The sequence below is a fragment of the Gilbertella persicaria genome (genome assembly GCF_025201335.1).
Source record: "Gilbertella persicaria strain CBS 190.32 chromosome Unknown B0P05scaffold_34, whole genome shotgun sequence".
Classification (NCBI taxonomy): domain Eukaryota; kingdom Fungi; phylum Mucoromycota; class Mucoromycetes; order Mucorales; family Choanephoraceae; genus Gilbertella; species Gilbertella persicaria.
This window is the reverse complement of record NW_026251995.1, coordinates 184,734-202,034: the sequence shown is the minus strand read 5'-3', so window position 1 is coordinate 202,034 and position 17,301 is coordinate 184,734. Positions and strand designations below refer to the sequence as shown.

The 17,301-nt window shown below is 37.2% G+C and overlaps 6 protein-coding genes across 6 annotated transcripts; 4 read left to right on the top strand and 2 right to left on the bottom strand.

Moving 5' to 3' along the window:
- Positions 1-1,624: 1,624 nt before the first annotated feature.
- On the top strand, positions 1,625-2,716 carry B0P05DRAFT_551552 (uncharacterized protein). The gene is made up of 2 exons (XM_051579374.1): positions 1,625-2,592; positions 2,660-2,716. The coding sequence occupies exons 1-2, from the start codon at positions 1,803-1,805 to the stop codon at positions 2,680-2,682; spliced, it is 813 nt and encodes a 270-aa protein (XP_051432565.1). The 5' UTR covers positions 1,625-1,802; the 3' UTR covers positions 2,683-2,716.
- A 377-nt stretch (positions 2,717-3,093) lies between these two features.
- On the top strand, positions 3,094-4,289 carry B0P05DRAFT_551549 (uncharacterized protein). The gene is made up of 2 exons (XM_051579373.1): positions 3,094-3,450; positions 3,545-4,289. The coding sequence occupies exons 1-2, from the start codon at positions 3,151-3,153 to the stop codon at positions 4,253-4,255; spliced, it is 1,011 nt and encodes a 336-aa protein (XP_051432564.1). The 5' UTR covers positions 3,094-3,150; the 3' UTR covers positions 4,256-4,289.
- On the top strand, positions 4,269-4,999 carry B0P05DRAFT_551547 (uncharacterized protein). The gene is made up of 2 exons (XM_051579372.1): positions 4,269-4,716; positions 4,766-4,999. Exons 1-2 carry the CDS (start codon positions 4,644-4,646, stop codon positions 4,954-4,956), a joined length of 264 nt encoding a protein of 87 aa, XP_051432563.1. The 5' UTR covers positions 4,269-4,643; the 3' UTR covers positions 4,957-4,999.
- A 52-nt stretch (positions 5,000-5,051) lies between these two features.
- Positions 5,052-10,950, bottom strand: B0P05DRAFT_589405 (formin homology 2 domain-containing protein; the record flags this gene model as incomplete). The annotated part of the gene is made up of 14 exons (XM_051582736.1): positions 5,052-6,157; positions 6,215-6,344; positions 6,390-6,473; positions 6,520-6,588; positions 6,634-6,720; positions 6,773-6,987; positions 7,036-9,036; positions 9,080-9,267; positions 9,317-9,657; positions 9,703-10,096; positions 10,139-10,219; positions 10,280-10,536; positions 10,585-10,694; positions 10,740-10,950. 14 exons carry the CDS (start codon positions 10,948-10,950, stop codon positions 5,052-5,054), a joined length of 5,274 nt encoding a protein of 1,757 aa, XP_051432562.1.
- A 1,788-nt stretch (positions 10,951-12,738) lies between these two features.
- On the top strand, positions 12,739-16,676 carry B0P05DRAFT_620293 (large subunit of carbamoyl-phosphate synthase). The gene is made up of 3 exons (XM_051583432.1): positions 12,739-13,326; positions 13,387-13,710; positions 13,774-16,676. The coding sequence occupies exons 1-3, from the start codon at positions 13,149-13,151 to the stop codon at positions 16,650-16,652; spliced, it is 3,381 nt and encodes a 1,126-aa protein (XP_051432561.1). The 5' UTR covers positions 12,739-13,148; the 3' UTR covers positions 16,653-16,676.
- A 155-nt stretch (positions 16,677-16,831) lies between these two features.
- Positions 16,832-17,131, bottom strand: B0P05DRAFT_551540 (uncharacterized protein; the record flags this gene model as incomplete). Its single annotated transcript, XM_051579371.1, has 1 exon — positions 16,832-17,131. A coding segment is annotated over exon 1 (173 nt), but the record flags the coding sequence as incomplete, so codon positions are not given.
- Positions 17,132-17,301: the final 170 nt, after the last annotated feature.

Genomic DNA, 17,301 nt, shown 5'->3' with positions numbered 1-17,301 from the left:
AGTGTATTTTACAGACGATTGTATCTTCTGTGTTACACAAACGCATCTGCTTTTGACATTCATCGTCATTGTGCTGTTCTTGTGCAACCATAGCTACTTTCTAACAAGCAGAACTGATTGGGCATGTCTCTTGTTCATATTTCAAATTAATTCAAATTTGTGTTTCATAGAAACAATTCAAGCAATAAGCTTTGATCCATGTAAGGGGTTCATTATACATGCTTGATACAAAGTAAGAAAAAGCTTATATTTCCCTTATTTTTATGCATTGATGAGTAAACAACTAGTATCTTTGTCAACATATTTCTTCTTCAGTATATTGTATCTGTTCAACCTTCGATCTGTTTATATGCCATAAATATTTTCTCTTTGCATTCTTCTTGTCAAATTCAACTACTTGATAGGAATATCATTTTTAATAGGCTCATGAATATAAATAGAATTTAGGAGAAGGACATTCTTTTATTATCTTTTGCTAATCTAACTTGTACAATTCTTTTTGTGAACAATCAAATCTTTGGTCCCTTAGCAAAGATGACAGAAAGAGCAAGTCAACATTAAACTTGAGAAAGACTATTGAAGCACTTTCTTCTTCGTCTCAAAAAAAGAATGTTTCAGCTGGAATGAGCTGTTGTTACTACATATGAGATATTCTTTCTTCCTTTCTTCACCGCATCTATGTACTACGTAAACAGAGCCTGATTCCTTACATAAATTAAAAAAACAATACTTTCAATTGACTTAACTACATACAGAGATATTATAGCAGAATATGTGTATTATTTATCTACATTTTGCTTGTATCTATAAGCTATGATTGTATTTTAAAATAAGGCCAATAAACATACTTTTATAGAAATCAAGAGAATACCTTAAGAATAAGTTATGGTTTAATATAAAAATAAGCGCAATGCAATGTAACCCTTTATTTGTCTGAGACAACATTGTTGAGCGAGCAAAAAAGGTTTCATTCGATGAATGATGGTAAGTTCGATGATAGCGGAAATTTAAAACGATAGAAAAGAAGACAGGGACCAAATATTTTGTCTAACTCTTTAGTTACCCTCTTTGTTCCCTTCAATCAAAGCAGTCTTCTTTGTCTCCGCTTCTAAATAGTCTTTTTTAAATTTTTTTATGAGGCTTTTACGAATAACAAGGATAATGAATAATGAAAAACAAAACAAAAGAGAATAAAGAATATAAGACTCTTTGTCATTCGTTTCTATTCAAGATCAACGTATCACTTTTGCCTAATGCACAAATACAAGCAAAGGTCTCGTAAAAGAATCACTCCAATTGCCCATTCCATTTTGTTATGAGACAATGTTCATTCTTGCTGCAAACAAAGCCTAACTTTTTCTATTTCCTTTGATTTATGAACATGAAAAATTAATGGTTACGGTCGACTGATAAAATACATTAAATAAATAAATTTATTTCTTATTCACTCTTTCTTTCTCTCTTTCATTATATTCTTTGTCAAATGCTTAAACCATTCTTGTACAAAACCAATCTATTTACGTAAAAGTAGTCTCTTTTTCGAGTGGACGGAGTGTTCCCCTTCTTTAAAAACTAAAAAATTGTTCTTTTTCACAAGTCCCATTTTTTATTTAATCGAAAAGTCAAAAAAAAAAAACTTTTTCTTCTTTCTTTCTCTCTCTCTTTTCTTCTTGTCATCTCAACATACACACTATGCAAAATCACTTCATGAACCAAGCTGAGGCCTTTCATATTAACCCCTATATGTATCTTTGCGATAAATTCACAAGGTAAAAGATTTAAGATTTTTTTTTCAAATAAGAATGCAGCATTTACATATTATGAAAAGCCCAACTTCATTGGAAAAGGATGTGTATATCTCTCCAAAGGATTGCCAGAAGAGAAGAAACAGCCACCTTTTTCGTCATCTTAAGAACACCAAGAGAACCAGGAAATCGAAAAAGATTATATTGGGCAAACCATGCAATGGCAAACAGAAAATGAGCCTGCAAGAGCTGAAAGCATTGAGCCGACAGATTAAGCCTTTGTCGGCAGCATCCGATGCTTCCAATAAATTGAAGCCCCGCGACTTGCCTGTTTGTTCTTCCTACCATCATCAGGACGAAGAGAAGAGAAGCATTGCGATGCTTAGTCGATGTCTGAGAGAAAACATGTATAGAGCTAAATCGAGAATGCTGGACAGTCTAAAGAAATCAGATGCGCCTCAAGATGCCCAAATTTATAAAATTCTCATCAGTAAATCCACGGGCTGTGAAGGTACAACTCCTGATTTGGGCAACAGCGATAATGAGGATGACTGCAGTAGTGTAAGCACTCTATCTTCTCTTCAGTTTCGATTGATGGCAGATGAAGCAGGCAAAGTTTCTGTCGTCTTGTCTGACCCTTCCCAACAGCAGGATAACAATGACAGCTGTGGATTCATGCCAGTGTATACCCCTCCTATGATGAACGTCTTTCAAAATCCTTGGTCAGTTCAAGAGAAAGACAACAATTATGATGTGACTGAAGATCAGATAAACTCTTGGTTGCAACGCGGTGGTCATGACGATAGTATGAGCCTAATTACTATGGCGACAGATCAAGAACTGGCTGGTAAATATCATTATTATTTTTTTATATGTGCCTGTGACCAAAGTTCTCATTTATTCTTCCTATTTAGATTTGTTAGATTTTGATATGTAACCATCCGCACGCACATACATTTATATATATATATATATATATATATATATATACAAGCATTCTATTTATCTACATTTACATAATATACATTCACATCCCCATATACACCCACACTACATCTATATATCTTCAAAAAGAAAAAAAAGAAAGAAAAAAATGTATTCTATCTCTTTTCCCCCTCCCCTTTTTCTCTTGTTTATTCTTTTTCTCACTAAAATCAGTATTGATATAAAGTATCATTACTGTGCTACGGTACACCAATATTTGGTATGCATGTCTAAAGAACATTTATTTAAATGGTGTCAGGGCAAAAAAAAAAAGAAAGAGTGACATGAAATGGTGCTAAAAAAGCTTCAGGGCGCTAAATGAAAAACAAAGCAGAAAAAAAATTATAGTTTTTCCCTAAAAAATTTTTTTTTCGCTTTCTTCTTTTCTCTAGTATACTTTCCTTAAGTTTATTTATTCGTAATGCGTACAATTCGAGGATTACAGATAACATCGATTGTTGTCTTGTCCCCTGTTTTGTTGATTATGTTTTCACTCATTTCTATGCTTTTCTCTTCGATTTATTCTCACATTACTGGTTACTTTATATCTGTCCATGAACAGAAGGTGACAATAAGAAACGCTACGGATATTCAGCAGTACAACAGCATACCACTTTATCCAATAAAAAAGATTCGACTCTTTACTCGTTTACGGCAATCATCTTTATCTTCACTGACTACCATTGTAATCTGTTTGTATGCAATCTATGTTATTTTCAAGGTAAAATAATAATAATAATAATAATGTTACTGGGGTGTATGCGATGGAAGATCAATTCAAGCGGCGGATCAACATTAACTTACTTTTCCCTTAGAAACGGACTCATCAACAGCAAACAGAAGAGACAAGCTTGTTGAATCAACCACGATCAAAAAATGCAAAGAAGAAAGCATCTAAGCGTCGAAAAACAAAAAGACAACAACAAGCAAAACAAAGAACCCGATCCAACACTGTGTCCTCCCAAGAAGAAAACCTGACTGTAAATACCAAACAAGAACAAACAAATGAGAATAATAATAATAATAATGAACGGGTGAATGTTGTTTCTGAGAAGAAGCAAAAAACGATTGAAGGAAAGGCTTTTGTAAATAATCATTTTTTCCCTTCTCCTACGTATTCTTGTGTATCAACTCCAATCGAAAAAAAGGTAGAGACTATTGATTTGATATCACCTGAAACAACACCAAGTCATAGTGAAGATGAAGAAGAAGAGGTACAAAAGAAAGAAAGCAATTGGTATTCTCCTTTTTCAACTGGTTTAGACTTGGACTTTTTGCCAAGATTCAATCTTATGGACCCTCTCTGTCAATATAAAATTGACTTTAAATACAATACCAACATACCCCCACAGCATCATTACTATCATTCTCATCATCATTTCTATCATCCATATTTTCGAAATCCCTTTCATTCATCACAAAACGTCTCTTGTATTCAAATGCTCGAAAACCATCCATTCATTTCTTCTGCAGAACCTCACCAACATCATCATATTTTTGGTCCTATTGGTGACAGAAAAAAGTAATAATAATAAAATGTTATTTCTTTTTACCATAAAAGTTGAATTTTTTCTTCTGTGTTGATCAGTTTACTTGTGTAACTTGTGGGTGATTCAACCGGGTAAATCAATGCACACATTGCCATTTGAAATCTGTCTATTGACTTTAGGAATTGACGTCACGTTTTTGCCTCTTTGTTCAATTACGGGAAAAAGGTAAATGATGCAATGACAAAGAGATCATGTATAAAAATAACTTCTTGAACGCACGTACACATAAGAACACACACACACACTATGAACTCCGATGTTTCTCTCAAACGTAATCAATGATATCATGTTGATGAATTAAACAACAGTTATATATAAAGAGGGGAACAATTTGGATTATCTTTTTCTTCTTTATTACTACAAAATGAACGCCAAGTCTTTCCTCGCTATCCTCACTGTTGTCTGTATTATTGCTGTTGTCCAAGCTCAAAGCTCAGGTAAGATAGGAAATGACATGAAATAACACAGCCTAATGATATACTATAGCCAACCCAATTGAATCCCTTCAAAGCAAGGCATCTTCTGTTGCTGCTAGCGCCACCAACACATCTCCTTCTGCTCCCTCTAACACCAACACAAGTGCAGGCTTTTCTTTAGGCAATGGCTTGTCTTCTACTATTCTTATGCAAGGTCTTGTTCTCTTGGGTGCCTTTGTCGCTAGTTCTCTCTTGGCCTAAATATACATGTAATTTTATGTGAATAAATCATCATTTGTTGTGTATATAAATATATTTTATTGAGAGTGTGAAAATTATTATGATACAAATTATAGTTATCTTGTACTCATTCTTCTAGCTCTGACTCTGAGTGAATGGTCAAAGATGGGTCTCTTGCTTGTCTTTCTTATTCTGACTGTTCTTTGAGCAGTGGTAGTCGTTGGCGTAGGATTGGAAGAATGTGATTGGGATGATGTACTTGGTTTGGGTATGACAATGGCTGATAATGGTCTAGCGTGGCGTCGTGTGCTTAACAAGGATGATCTTGTTTCTTCAGGAATAGCATTAGATGCATCCAAAAGAGAGGTAGAAGGTGTTGCAACTGTAGGACTGTCTGTTGCTTCTACATCATACAGCATGGGTTTAAAAGAAGGCATAATAGCTACAGAGGCACTCATACGTCTTCTTCCTCCATGCAATTTATCCATATTATTGTGCAAGTGATGTGTATGGTGTCCAAAATCAAATATAGTTGGACTGGATCCTCCTCCATCTACCAACAAACTAGAGCTATTTTCACCTTGAATGTTACGTAACATCTTGTTTGCCTTCAAGTAGATTGAATCAATATTAGGCTGTTGAGTAGAGAATGACTGTTGAAGTTGTTGTTGGCTGACACTGGTTGATCTCTGCCGTGTTCTTCTGTCACTTCTTCTTCTGACCTTCACATCCAATGTATCCTTTTTCAATTTATCCAACAAACTATGAAGAATAGCCTTATCGTCTTCTGTGTTTGGATTCTTGGTTTTGGCACCCGCATTACTGTTGGCTCGCTTCCTTCTTTCTTGTTCACGTTTCTTTTGCTTCTCAATACGATCTTGTTTAAGCTTATGCTCTCTTGAATCAGCCGAACATTTTTCCCAGCTGGTCGTGAATTCTTTAAAGATACCAAAGAATTCATCTGGTTGGATCTTTTTAGGATCTTCACCATAGAATCGAACAGCATGTTCATAGCTCTCGTCCATTTTTTTTGAGAGCATACAGATACGTTTGAATTCTGTGCTTGCTTCTTTGAAAAATTGGTGCATGGTCGTAGCAAACTTGTCTAGCTCAACCACTTCTTCTTCCTCATTAATTGGATAATGGTCACGTAACTCGACTTCAAGTTTACTCAATTGTAACTCGAAGTTTTGATACTCAATTGCCATTTCGGATCGAGAGACTATTAAGGAGAGTTAATTTCCAATTTGAAGTATGATAGTTTTTTTTTCTTTTTTACCTTTTGAAGCTAACCCACATTCATCCAATTCTTCCAGAAAAGCAAGAACGGAAGGAAAGTTCTTTTCAACAGCATCAACTAAAAAGTGTAAAAGTGTCGTGGATTTTGAAGTGCCTTTGGTATCAATCAACTATAAAAAAAGAATGAGTTTGGTATGTTTATATGTTTGTCAAACCTTATTTATACTAGCGATCTTGATGCCAAAAGCACCGCCTCGGTAAGTGTTTCCGTTCAGAAAGTTACCTAGTAAGAGCACCAACTAAATACATTAGATACATGCTATCTTAAAGGTGATATCCACTTACATGTAATAGTTCTTTAAAGTGTTTTGCATCTCTTAAAGCTAAAGAAGCATTGTATACAGAAGTCATTTGCTGATATTGTTAAGTATACATGTCGATCTCTTTCTAACCTCTTACCTTATGAAGAACAGTGTATCTTTCCAAAAAGGTAGATTTGAACAACATGCATTCCAATCTCTCCTTTAGTCGGCTAACTTTCATCATCTAATTTAAGAATAAGTATCTGGAATATATATATGCCTTCAAATCAGCATACCTGTAAACAAAACTTTTCTGGCACACCAAGTTTTTCCACTTCTTCCAAAGGAGCATCTTCGTAAGCAGAGAGTTTGACTGCTTCATCCTCAGTGGGTAAATATTTAAGTAAATTCAAGATGATTTGCTCATCCATAAAATACGGATGAAGTTGCAAGAAACTATATCGAATCTCATCAAATGGTATTTTCTTCACAATGTTCTTGATAAAAATATCTATAAAAACAATAAATACAGAGATCTTTTGTATTTGTTTGGACTTACTGAGGTTATAGGATTTCTTTGTATCCAAGATATGCGTTTCTTCTTTTAATGGCTTTGACTTGATTTCAACAGCAGGTCTTTGTGCAAAAGTCAGTTCAACATCATCAAACACACCTGCTTTAGCAAGTTGATATTCCATAATAGAATCGGCAGAGTCAATTTGTTTATGTAGCGATAATTCAATGTCTCTCTCGAATTCATTCCAGATGGTCTCTTGAATATTGGCAAAGTTCATCTTTTCCCATTCTACGAATTTGAGTTTTTGTTTTGCTTGGAATGCACTTGGTTTTCGTCCAACAGCACCAAGAAAAACAGGTGGTAATGGAGGAGAAGTATTGGATGCTTCAGAAGAGGTGTTGTTATCAGCTGGTGTATTGGATGAATTAGATGCCGAGATTTTTTTAATTGGTGTTGAATTCATGGGAGCTGGTGGAGGTGGAGGTGGAGGAGGTGGAGGAGGTGGAGGAGGTGGAGGAGGCGGAGGAGGCGGAGGAGGTGGAGGCGGCGCTGGTGTAGCAGGTGCTGATAATGATGGTTCCGGTGTCGGTGCTGGTGTTGGTATAAATTCCTCCTTAATGTCAGGCAAAGCCTCTGATTCCGATTCCGTAAATTCAAGCACAGGTTCAAGTGAGGTCTTTAAAGATTCGGCAGGCTGGTTAACTGTTTCAACTGACTCGGTGGATTTAGGGACAGGCTCAAGAGAGGTTTTTAAAGAATCACTTGATTGATTTTCTAGTTCCAATGATTCAGGTACAGTCTCAAGTGAGGGCCTCAAGGATTCGCTGAGTTGATTTTCTGTTTCAGTTGATTCAGCCAATGGTTCAGGAGATTCATGTAAAGATTCAAGCGAAGACTCAGGCTTATCTGATATAAACTCTGGCGCATTGGATTGTGAATCAGGCTCAGGCTCCGACAATACAGATTTAGTTGCAGGATCAGAAGGTGCGATAGTGGCAGGTGTTGTTGCTGATGCTGGAAATATGTATTCTTCTAATTGATTAAACATGGGAGATGCTGCTAATTCGCCATCTACCAATACAGTAAATGCAGGCAACGATGATTTTCGTGTTGTAGTTTCCTTATTATCATGATTTGATTTGGGAACAATAGCTGAAGAAGACCTAGGTGTGTTGCTTTTCCTGCTACTGTTCGTGCTACTGCTATTCGTATTTTCTCCCATGATAGCTCCTTCGTTAATCGACCTGCGTGTTCTCTGGGCGCATGAAACTGGTTGAGTAGTCTCTTTTTCTTTTATTCCACTTGCACTTGATCTAGAATTCTTTCGACTGCCTGCGAGGCTTGGAGATTTCGTGATAGATCGTCTCTTTTGCTGCGATGGTACATTATTACAATTACTGCTAACTGAACTGGATGTTGAATCAACAGAGTTCCCTCTTGGTTTCGTTGTTTTTACTACTGCTGCTGTTGTTGTTGCTGTTGTTCCCACTGGATCATTGCTCGTTCTACGCACAAAACTTCCAATCTTGGTTCGAAGGGATTGTCGTAGTGTGTCTGAAGTACCAGCACCTGGCTGTTGTGGAAGAGGCGTTGAGGCTCTTGAAGAAGAAGGCGGAGCCGCTGTTGGTTTAGTAGGTGGACTTTCAGGAGCAGGTGCAGTCCAAGAACTACGCAGAGGATTGTCGCTCATTGGTTTTCTTTTTGTAGTATGAGTTGATCCAGCAGCTGTCACGGTTGATCTTCTCGAAAGTGTCTGCGGCTGTGGCTGCTGCGCTTGTTGTGCTTGTTGTGCTTGTTGAGAAGGCGGTAGTGATTTAAAGCTACGCCGTTTAGGAGATGGGTTACCGTATTCTGTCAAGTTGCGTACAGAGTCATGTAATTTACGCATTTTGGTTTCAGTGTCCAATAATTCAGATTTGTAACGTTCCTCTGTGCTCTTGAAGAAAATCTTGAGCATGGCATTAGTTTGTTTTGATAAACTCAATTCTTTTTCAAGATAGTCAATTTTTGCTTCCAAGGAGCCAACCACATCTTCAGAACCATCTGATAACAAGTTAGAAACAAAGGTGTACTTGTCTTGACTTACCAATCTGCACTTTTCTTTTGCTGATGTTATCTTCGTCCTCTTCTTCTTCTGCTAAGGCATTTGTGAATTTGGGAATCAAACTATGTACAGTAAATTCGGAAACATTCGAGATATCATCAGGGTAATAATTGTTCTGATCCAAGGCAACTTGTTGAACTAACATCTCAATCAACTGATACTGATAATTACTATACAGAGTATAAGTCATTGCTGCACCCATATATGTGTTGTGTATACCTTTTTTCAGGACTATCTTGAATTTTGAGTAAATAACAGAGAATATTATGAAGGCTCTGATAAGCAGGTGTATCTTGTGTCTTTGCAATCAGCATTTCCAGGACATTCAGTGGGTCTAAGCTATAATATACTTCCATATCCTCTTGAATTGTATCAGCTTCAATTTCATCTTGAAACTTTTGTATTGCCAAGCTGATATGTTCATGGTTTAGCAACTCCATCTTTTGAAACACATTCTTTATGCCAGCTTGTTCTAATTCTAAGCTCAGCATGATTCGTTCCTTTCTGTCCTCTACAATATCTGGCCTTACAAGCGTATTGATAAACAGGACACTGATAAACTATACAACAAGTTGAGTAAGTTGCGAGATGGTGTCTATGCTTACCATGTATTGAGTGATTTGAGCATCACCTGCACCCACCATGCCCGTCATTTTGAGATCATTACTAGCGCCCACAGCCGAGCCCATTTTACCTCTTCCGTCCAATGTTTTCTCAAGTGCCTGCATCCAGGCATCAAAACGGCCAAAATCAGGGCCGTATTGCTTTAATAGTTCCATACCACGCAACACCATGGCTCTTCCGTTTGGTAAAAAGCAAAAAGCAGTGAGCGATTCACATGCTTGCGTTCTTGCAGGTATATAAGGTGATACAAGTGAGATACAAAAGTTATCTATTATGCGTGAATGTTTGAAGGCTTCTTGAAGACCGGATTTCTTGTTCATGAGTGTATTCAAACATTTCAGTATTTCTAATTCTATCTTGTGGTCGTTTTGTGTTCTACCTTGAGTGAGCTATGGGTCACAACATCATGTAGCTTACCTATTTTGTTTCTTCTGAATTATACCCAGCTCCTTTGCAATAATCTGCATGCCGCCATCCTCGATGAAACGTTCTAACCAGCTTTGTACAAGAAAGACATATCAGTACCTGTATTCCCGCTTGTGTTTGTGTTATTATTACCTATCCGAAGTACGAATATAATACGATACTTCCAACATTAGTTCATATGTAATTGCTTTTTGTTTCTGTTTCAAGATTTTGACGTAATTGGCTGGTGGATTTGTCGAAGTCTTTTTGATCTCTTTTGTCGCATCGTTATGGCTGCGAGCCACTTTTGTTTTGCTTGGTCTTTTAGAGTTTGGTTTGCTTGTAGGTGTAATAGGCGATCGCTCATCCGATAAGCTAGCTACTTGTTCTACATTCAAATCCAACTGTTTCTAAAAAAGAGTATGAATATGACAAAAATGATAGCAATCAAAACTTACTGCGACTTCTGAAAATAAATCTTCGCCTGCTTCAACAAGTGTTGTTTCACCATTCAGACCATACAGGTCTGATGTGTTGATCCACAAGCTGTTTGTTTTGCGTGAAAGATCTAGTCCAAGTTAGCCAAGTTTTATTTTGTTTGGTTTTGTTTTACCTGGGGTATCTTTAGATGAGTTAAGGGCATCTAGCCTGTTCAAGGCTTGTAGTGTTTTCTCTTTTTTTTCTTTTTTTATCAGGTTAGTATTACTCAAGTTAGCGCCTGGAAGACTTGAGATAGAAGAAACAGAAGTTCTTCTGGTATAAGGCCGTCGACTGCTCGTTTTTCTGCTGTTGCGCTTGTTTCCGATATTTGATATAAAATCCATTATTCTCTATCTTTTTCTCTCTCTCTCTTTTTTTTTTTTTTTTGCTCACACGTTAAAGTGTGGCATATAAGTACAATAAAAAAGCAAGTAGATACAGTAAAAAAAAAAAAAAGAAGGGAAAAAAAAGAGGAGTAACAGATATCAACAGAACAATAAACACAAAAAAAAGGCCTTGTTACACATCTACTCCCATTACCTCGCGATAATTTGTCTTATGAACTAATCGTAGACAACAACAACATAAACCTTAAATTCTCGGGAGAACACATCCTCATATCAGCAGAAAAAAAAACAGGTACGCTTGTGTTATTGCTATAGTCACTAAAGACATAAAGAAAAAGAAAAAAAAGTGTTTTGTGAATACCTATCAAATCCACGTTCTTTCTATAGCAATCACGTTCTTGTACACAACTTGCGTCGCTTGTGTACATGAAGCTGAGCTTGTCTTTGAAATGCTCTATATGCGGCCAATCATTACAAAATGATTATGTATGCACTGTTTGTACTTTAGTCCTGAATGAAAAAGGAAATTACATGCAGACTTTTGCTTTGCGGAAAATAATTACTATTCGCAAAGTGAACTAAAAAAAAAAAAAAAGAACTGTGAATGTTGAGTCTCTTTTTATTTCTTTAGGTAAGGCTCCTTTAGTCCATGCTTTCAGTAATCATCACTGATGGCACACTATTCAAAAGAGTTTCATGTGCTTTTTAGGAAGCAATATTTCCAAGCCAGCTTTTCTTATAATGGCATGAAGGTCCCATTCTTCGACTTGCCTCTAATAAGGTAAAAGTGATACACGATGTTGACTAGTTGGTCTTTGTCTCTTCTCTAAGGATATAAGCAAAACCCCCTTGTTAGTTATTTTTGGATAATAACTTTGAAATAGTCAATGTCATATGGCCAATGCTGCTGTGTAATAATCAACATATTTGACAATTGTAAATCTAAAGCCAAAACTAAGTTTGTTTGTTTCATTATTGACTTTTGATATCTGATCTCAAATTAAATACCACTCTAAAAAGCAATCATTTTTATGGGGAAATATTGCGTTAGGAATAGTGATTAAAGAAAGCACTTTGTAAAAAAAAACAGCTTATTCATAAAAGTTACTTTGTCAAGAATAAACAGGTTTTTTATTGTAATTCATCCAATACATGTAAATTGAAGCTCTAAAATGACCAAGTATACTTTCTGCTGTAACTGCTGCTATGTTGATCAGTTCTCTAAACAAAAGAATTAAACTTTTGATACTGGATTTTCAAACGGTCCAAGGGCACGGCTACTTCTGTTCAGAATATATATATATATATATATCAGGATTTTTTGATCACTTGAGCTACTTTGAATTATTATAACAATATCAAAAATGTTGGTAGTTCGCTCAAATAGTATGGTCATAAAGCAATTTCATTGGGCCTAAACCAGAAATATAGATAACCAATAGATGATTAAACCTTTCAATTGCTCTCTTGTCAATGATAATTTTGATTAAAATAAAGATATGAATCTTTGACATTTCCTTTTTTAGTGTCATCTTGCTATTAATGGTCCACAGAATTAACAAGTTTAAAATTATAAGCAGCCCGTTGCGGACTTTTCACTTTACAAAGTTGAAGTTGAAAACTTTTAGATAAGATTATCGTTTTAATGGCCGAAATAAAAAATCTTTTTGTCTGTACAACATCCTTCTTTTTTGAAGCTGTCATCTAGAAATCAAATTCGTGCACGTACAAACCAAAAATGAAAGAATTGTTTGATATGGGCCACCTTTTTGTCGAGTAGAATATTAATAGTTGAAAAATTTATAGTGATAAAAGAGAGCAGATTTTTCAGAAAAAAAAAGCCGTCTCCGCTTGGATGCAGATTATACAAATCATGGAGACCAACAATGACTCACAATAAAAGAAACCGCTTAAAATAGTCACTTTTTGTTCCACTAAAAAATGCTTCTTTGCATATAAAATGTTTGAACCACATCTTGTTTTATCTCTTTTTCTTTTTTTCTCTTCGAAAACATACATCTTTTTTTTGGGGAAAAACAAAGCTTCATCAATTTAATACTTTGACAACAAACTCCCAAATTAAAAAACAATCTTCTTTTTTGTAATATTTATATGAATATTGCTTTTAATTTAATTACTTCTGGTCTTTTGGCATTCGATAAAACATACATTGACAACATTTTAATTAAGTAAACATGTCCTCCACTCAATCTTTTGGTCTCATTGCTCCTCCTACTTCCTCTCGCGAAGGTGCTGCTGCTAAGGTTTCTGAAGAAATCCTCTCCAATGTCCCTCTTGTCAATGTCAAGAAAGTACTCATTGTAGGCTCTGGTGGTCTTTCTATTGGTCAAGCTGGTGAATTTGATTATTCAGGTAAAAACAAAAAGAGCTTTTTTGTTTCTTGGTAGCAATGTCTTATGAAAATATACATAGGTTCTCAAGCCATCAAAGCTTTGCGTGAGTCTGGTATTAAAACCATTTTGGTCAATCCCAACATTGCCACTATCCAAACTTCTCATACACTTGCTGATAAGGTCTACTTTTTGCCTGTTACTTGCGAATACGTTTCCAACATTTTGGAACGTGAACGTCCTGATGGTATTTTACTTACTTTTGGTGGTCAGACTGCCTTGAACTGTGGTATTGAACTCGATCGTTCCGGTATCTTGGAACGTCTGAACATTAAAGTTCTCGGTACTCCAATTAAAACTTTGATCACATCTGAAGACCGTGATTTGTTCGTAAAGGCTCTTAATGGTATGTATACAATTGAAACTCAGGAGATAACAGATCATCTAATTTTTTTTTAAATTAAATCAGAAATTGACGTCCCTGTTGCCCAATCAACTGCTGTCGATACCGTTGAAGAGGCATTGAAGGCCGCTAGTGAAATCGGTTATCCCGTTATCGTTCGTTGTGCTTTTGCCTTGGGTGGTCTTGGTTCCGGTTTTGCTGATAATGAACAAGAACTCCGTACACTTGCCACCAAGTCTTTGACACTTGTCCCTCAACTCTTGGTTGAACGTTCCATGAAGGGTTGGAAAGAAGTTGAATATGAAGTCATGCGTGACTCTGCCAACAACTGTATCACTGTTTGTAACATGGAAAACTTTGATCCCCTTGGTGTTCACACAGGTGAATCTATTGTCGTTGCTCCTTCTCAAACACTGAGTGATGAAGAATATCACATGCTTCGTACTGCTGCCATCAAGATCATTCGCCACCTGGGTGTTGTTGGTGAATGTAATGTCCAATATGCCCTTAATCCCAAGAGTTTAGAATTCAAGGTCATTGAAGTCAATGCTCGTTTGAGTCGTTCAAGTGCTCTTGCTTCTAAGGCTACAGGTTATCCTCTTGCTTTCATTGCTGCCAAGATTGCTCTCGGTCATACCTTGCCTAGTCTTCAAAACGCTGTGACCAAGACAACCACTGCCTGTTTCGAACCTTCTCTTGATTATATCGTCACCAAGATTCCTCGTTGGGATCTTTCCAAGTTCCAATACGTTGATCGTCACATTGGTTCTGCCATGAAGTCTGTGGGTGAAGTAATGGCTGTCGGCCGTACTTTTGAAGAAAGTATGCAAAAGGCTATTCGTCAAGTGGATCCTAGCTTTTCTGGTTTTGATGGTCTTCCTACTCCCTTCGAAGATGTGGATGATGTCTTGGCTAACCCTACTGATCGTCGTTTGTTTGCACTTGGTCAAGTGATGTTGAACAAGGACAAGGCTGTTCGTGATAGATACACAGTTGATCACCTCAACAAGCTTACCAACATTGACAAATGGTTCTTGCACAAGCTTCAAAAGATTGCCAACATTCACCTTAGTCTTGGTGAACTTTCGATTGAACGATTGCCTGTCGATCTCCTCAAGAATGCTAAAAAAACTGGTTTCTCCGATGCCAAGATTGCCAAGTTGATCGGTGCTGAAGAATTGGCTGTCCGTGCTCTTCGTAAAGAAAACGCCATTGTTCCCCACGTCAAGCGTATTGATACAGTTGCTGCTGAATTCCCTGCTCATACAAACTACCTCTACACGACTTACAATGCTGCCACGAACGATGTCAGTTTCGACGAACATGGTACTATGGTTTTGGGTTCTGGTGTCTACCGTATTGGTTCTTCTGTAGAATTTGATTGGTGTGGTGTTTCTTGCAGTCGGGCTTTGCGTGCTCAAGGTGAAAAGACAGTCATGGTCAACTACAACCCTGAAACTGTCTCTACTGACTTTGATGAATGTGATCGTTTGTACTTTGAAGAACTTAGTTTTGAACGTGTGATGGATATTGCAGAATTGGAAGGAGCTAAGGGTATTGTTGTAAGTGTGGGCGGTCAACTTCCTCAGAACATTGCTTTGAAGTTGCATGATGTCAAGATGAATGTTCTCGGCACTTCACCCTTGATGATTGATGCTGCTGAAGATCGTTTCCAATTCTCCAAGATTTTGGATAAGGTTGGTGTTGATCAACCTGCTTGGAAGGAATTGACGAGCGTTGAAGCTGCTTTTGCCTTTGCTGAAGATGTCGGTTATCCTGTCCTTGTCCGTCCTTCTTATGTTCTTTCTGGTGCTGCCATGAATGTTGCTTACACCCCTGATGCTCTCAAACACAACTTGACTGATGCCACCAATGTGTCTCCTCTTCATCCTGTTGTGATTACCAAGTTCATTGAAAACGCTCAAGAAATCGATGTGGATTGTGTTGCCAGCAAGGGTGCTGTCTTGGTTCATGCTGTCTCTGAACACGTTGAAAATGCTGGTGTTCATTCTGGCGATGCTAGTTTGATCCTGCCTCCTCGCGATCTTTCTCCTCAAACCATGAGCCGTCTCAAGGACATTGCAGATAAGGTGGCTGGTGCCTTTGAAATCACAGGTCCCTTCAACATGCAAATCATCAAGCAAGACATCCCTGGTCAAGAAGAACCTCTTCTCAAGGTCATTGAATGTAACTTGCGTGCTTCCCGTTCATTCCCCTTTGTTTCCAAGGTCCTTGGTGTCAACTTTATCGATGTGGCTACTCGTGCCTTGGCTGGTAAGAATGTGCCTGAACCTATTGATTTGATGGCCAAGGAGTACGGTTACCAAGCCGTCAAGGTCCCCCAATTCTCCTGGACTCGTCTTCAAGGTGCTGATCCTTTCTTGGGTGTCGAAATGGCCTCGACAGGTGAAGTTGCTTGTTTCGGTAAAGACAAATACCAAGCTTTCTGGGCCGCCATTCAATCCACTCAAAACTTCCGTATTCCTTCTCGTGGTGCCGGTGTCTTGATCGGTGGTGACCAAGTGACTGACAAAAAGGACTATGTGCATATTGCCCAAACCTTCCATAACGAGCTTGGTCATCCTATCTTTGTTCCTACCGAACAAGACAAGCTCTTTTTGGAAAAGGAAGCCGGTGTTTCTTCTGTCTGTTTGCCTATTGCTGCCTGTGCCGAAGACAAGCGTGTGTTAAACAAGCATTTCAAGGACAACAACATTGATTTCGTGATCCACCTTGCCAAGATCCGTGCCCCTGACCAATTGGATGAAGGCTATGTCTGTCGTCGTGCTGCTGTTGATTTTGGTATTCCTTTGATCAATGATTCTAAGGTGGCCGTTCTCTTTGCCGATGCTTGTGTTCGTCATCGTACAGATGAACCTCGTACAGCTGAAAAGATTCCCGATGAAGTCAAGTGTTGGAGTGAATTCGTCGATGCTAAAATTTAACTATAAATATTTCATCATTATTTAAGACATCTGTAGATTTAGACATTTCAAAAATAAAAACTATTATTATGCACTCTCAAGTAGTAATTTTGACAAGGATAAACATAATTTTGATTGGCTGAGAATAGCCGTAAAGAACTTTCAAGAATCTATTCAAAAATAAAATAAAAAAAAAAGACGCGACTTGTAGAGTTATTTGTTTATTTAAAATGTTTAAGGATTCGAATATTGACTGTATTATAAAAACATGTCAAACGTGTGTCATTGTATTTAGAATTGGAGTATGAACAATAGGAAATATAAAATGGAAAGGAATGAAAGAAGAGAAAAAAAGAAAGAAAGATATAATATCTATAAATATTATGTATAATATATATATAAAATGTATATAAAAAAAGAAAAAAAAAGGAAAGGGAACAATTACATGCTGATGTTATGTACATGATAATGTATATATGTGTGTGTGTGTGTGTGTGTGTGTGTGTGTGTGTGTGTGTGTGTGTGTGTGTGTGTGTGTGTGTGTGTGTGTGTGTGTGTGTGTGTGTGTGTGTGTGTGTGTGTGTGTGTGTGTGTGTGTGTGTGTGTGTGTGTGTGTGTGTGTGTGTGTGTCAGTTGTATATATATAAATTCTTCTTTTTTTTTCATTGTT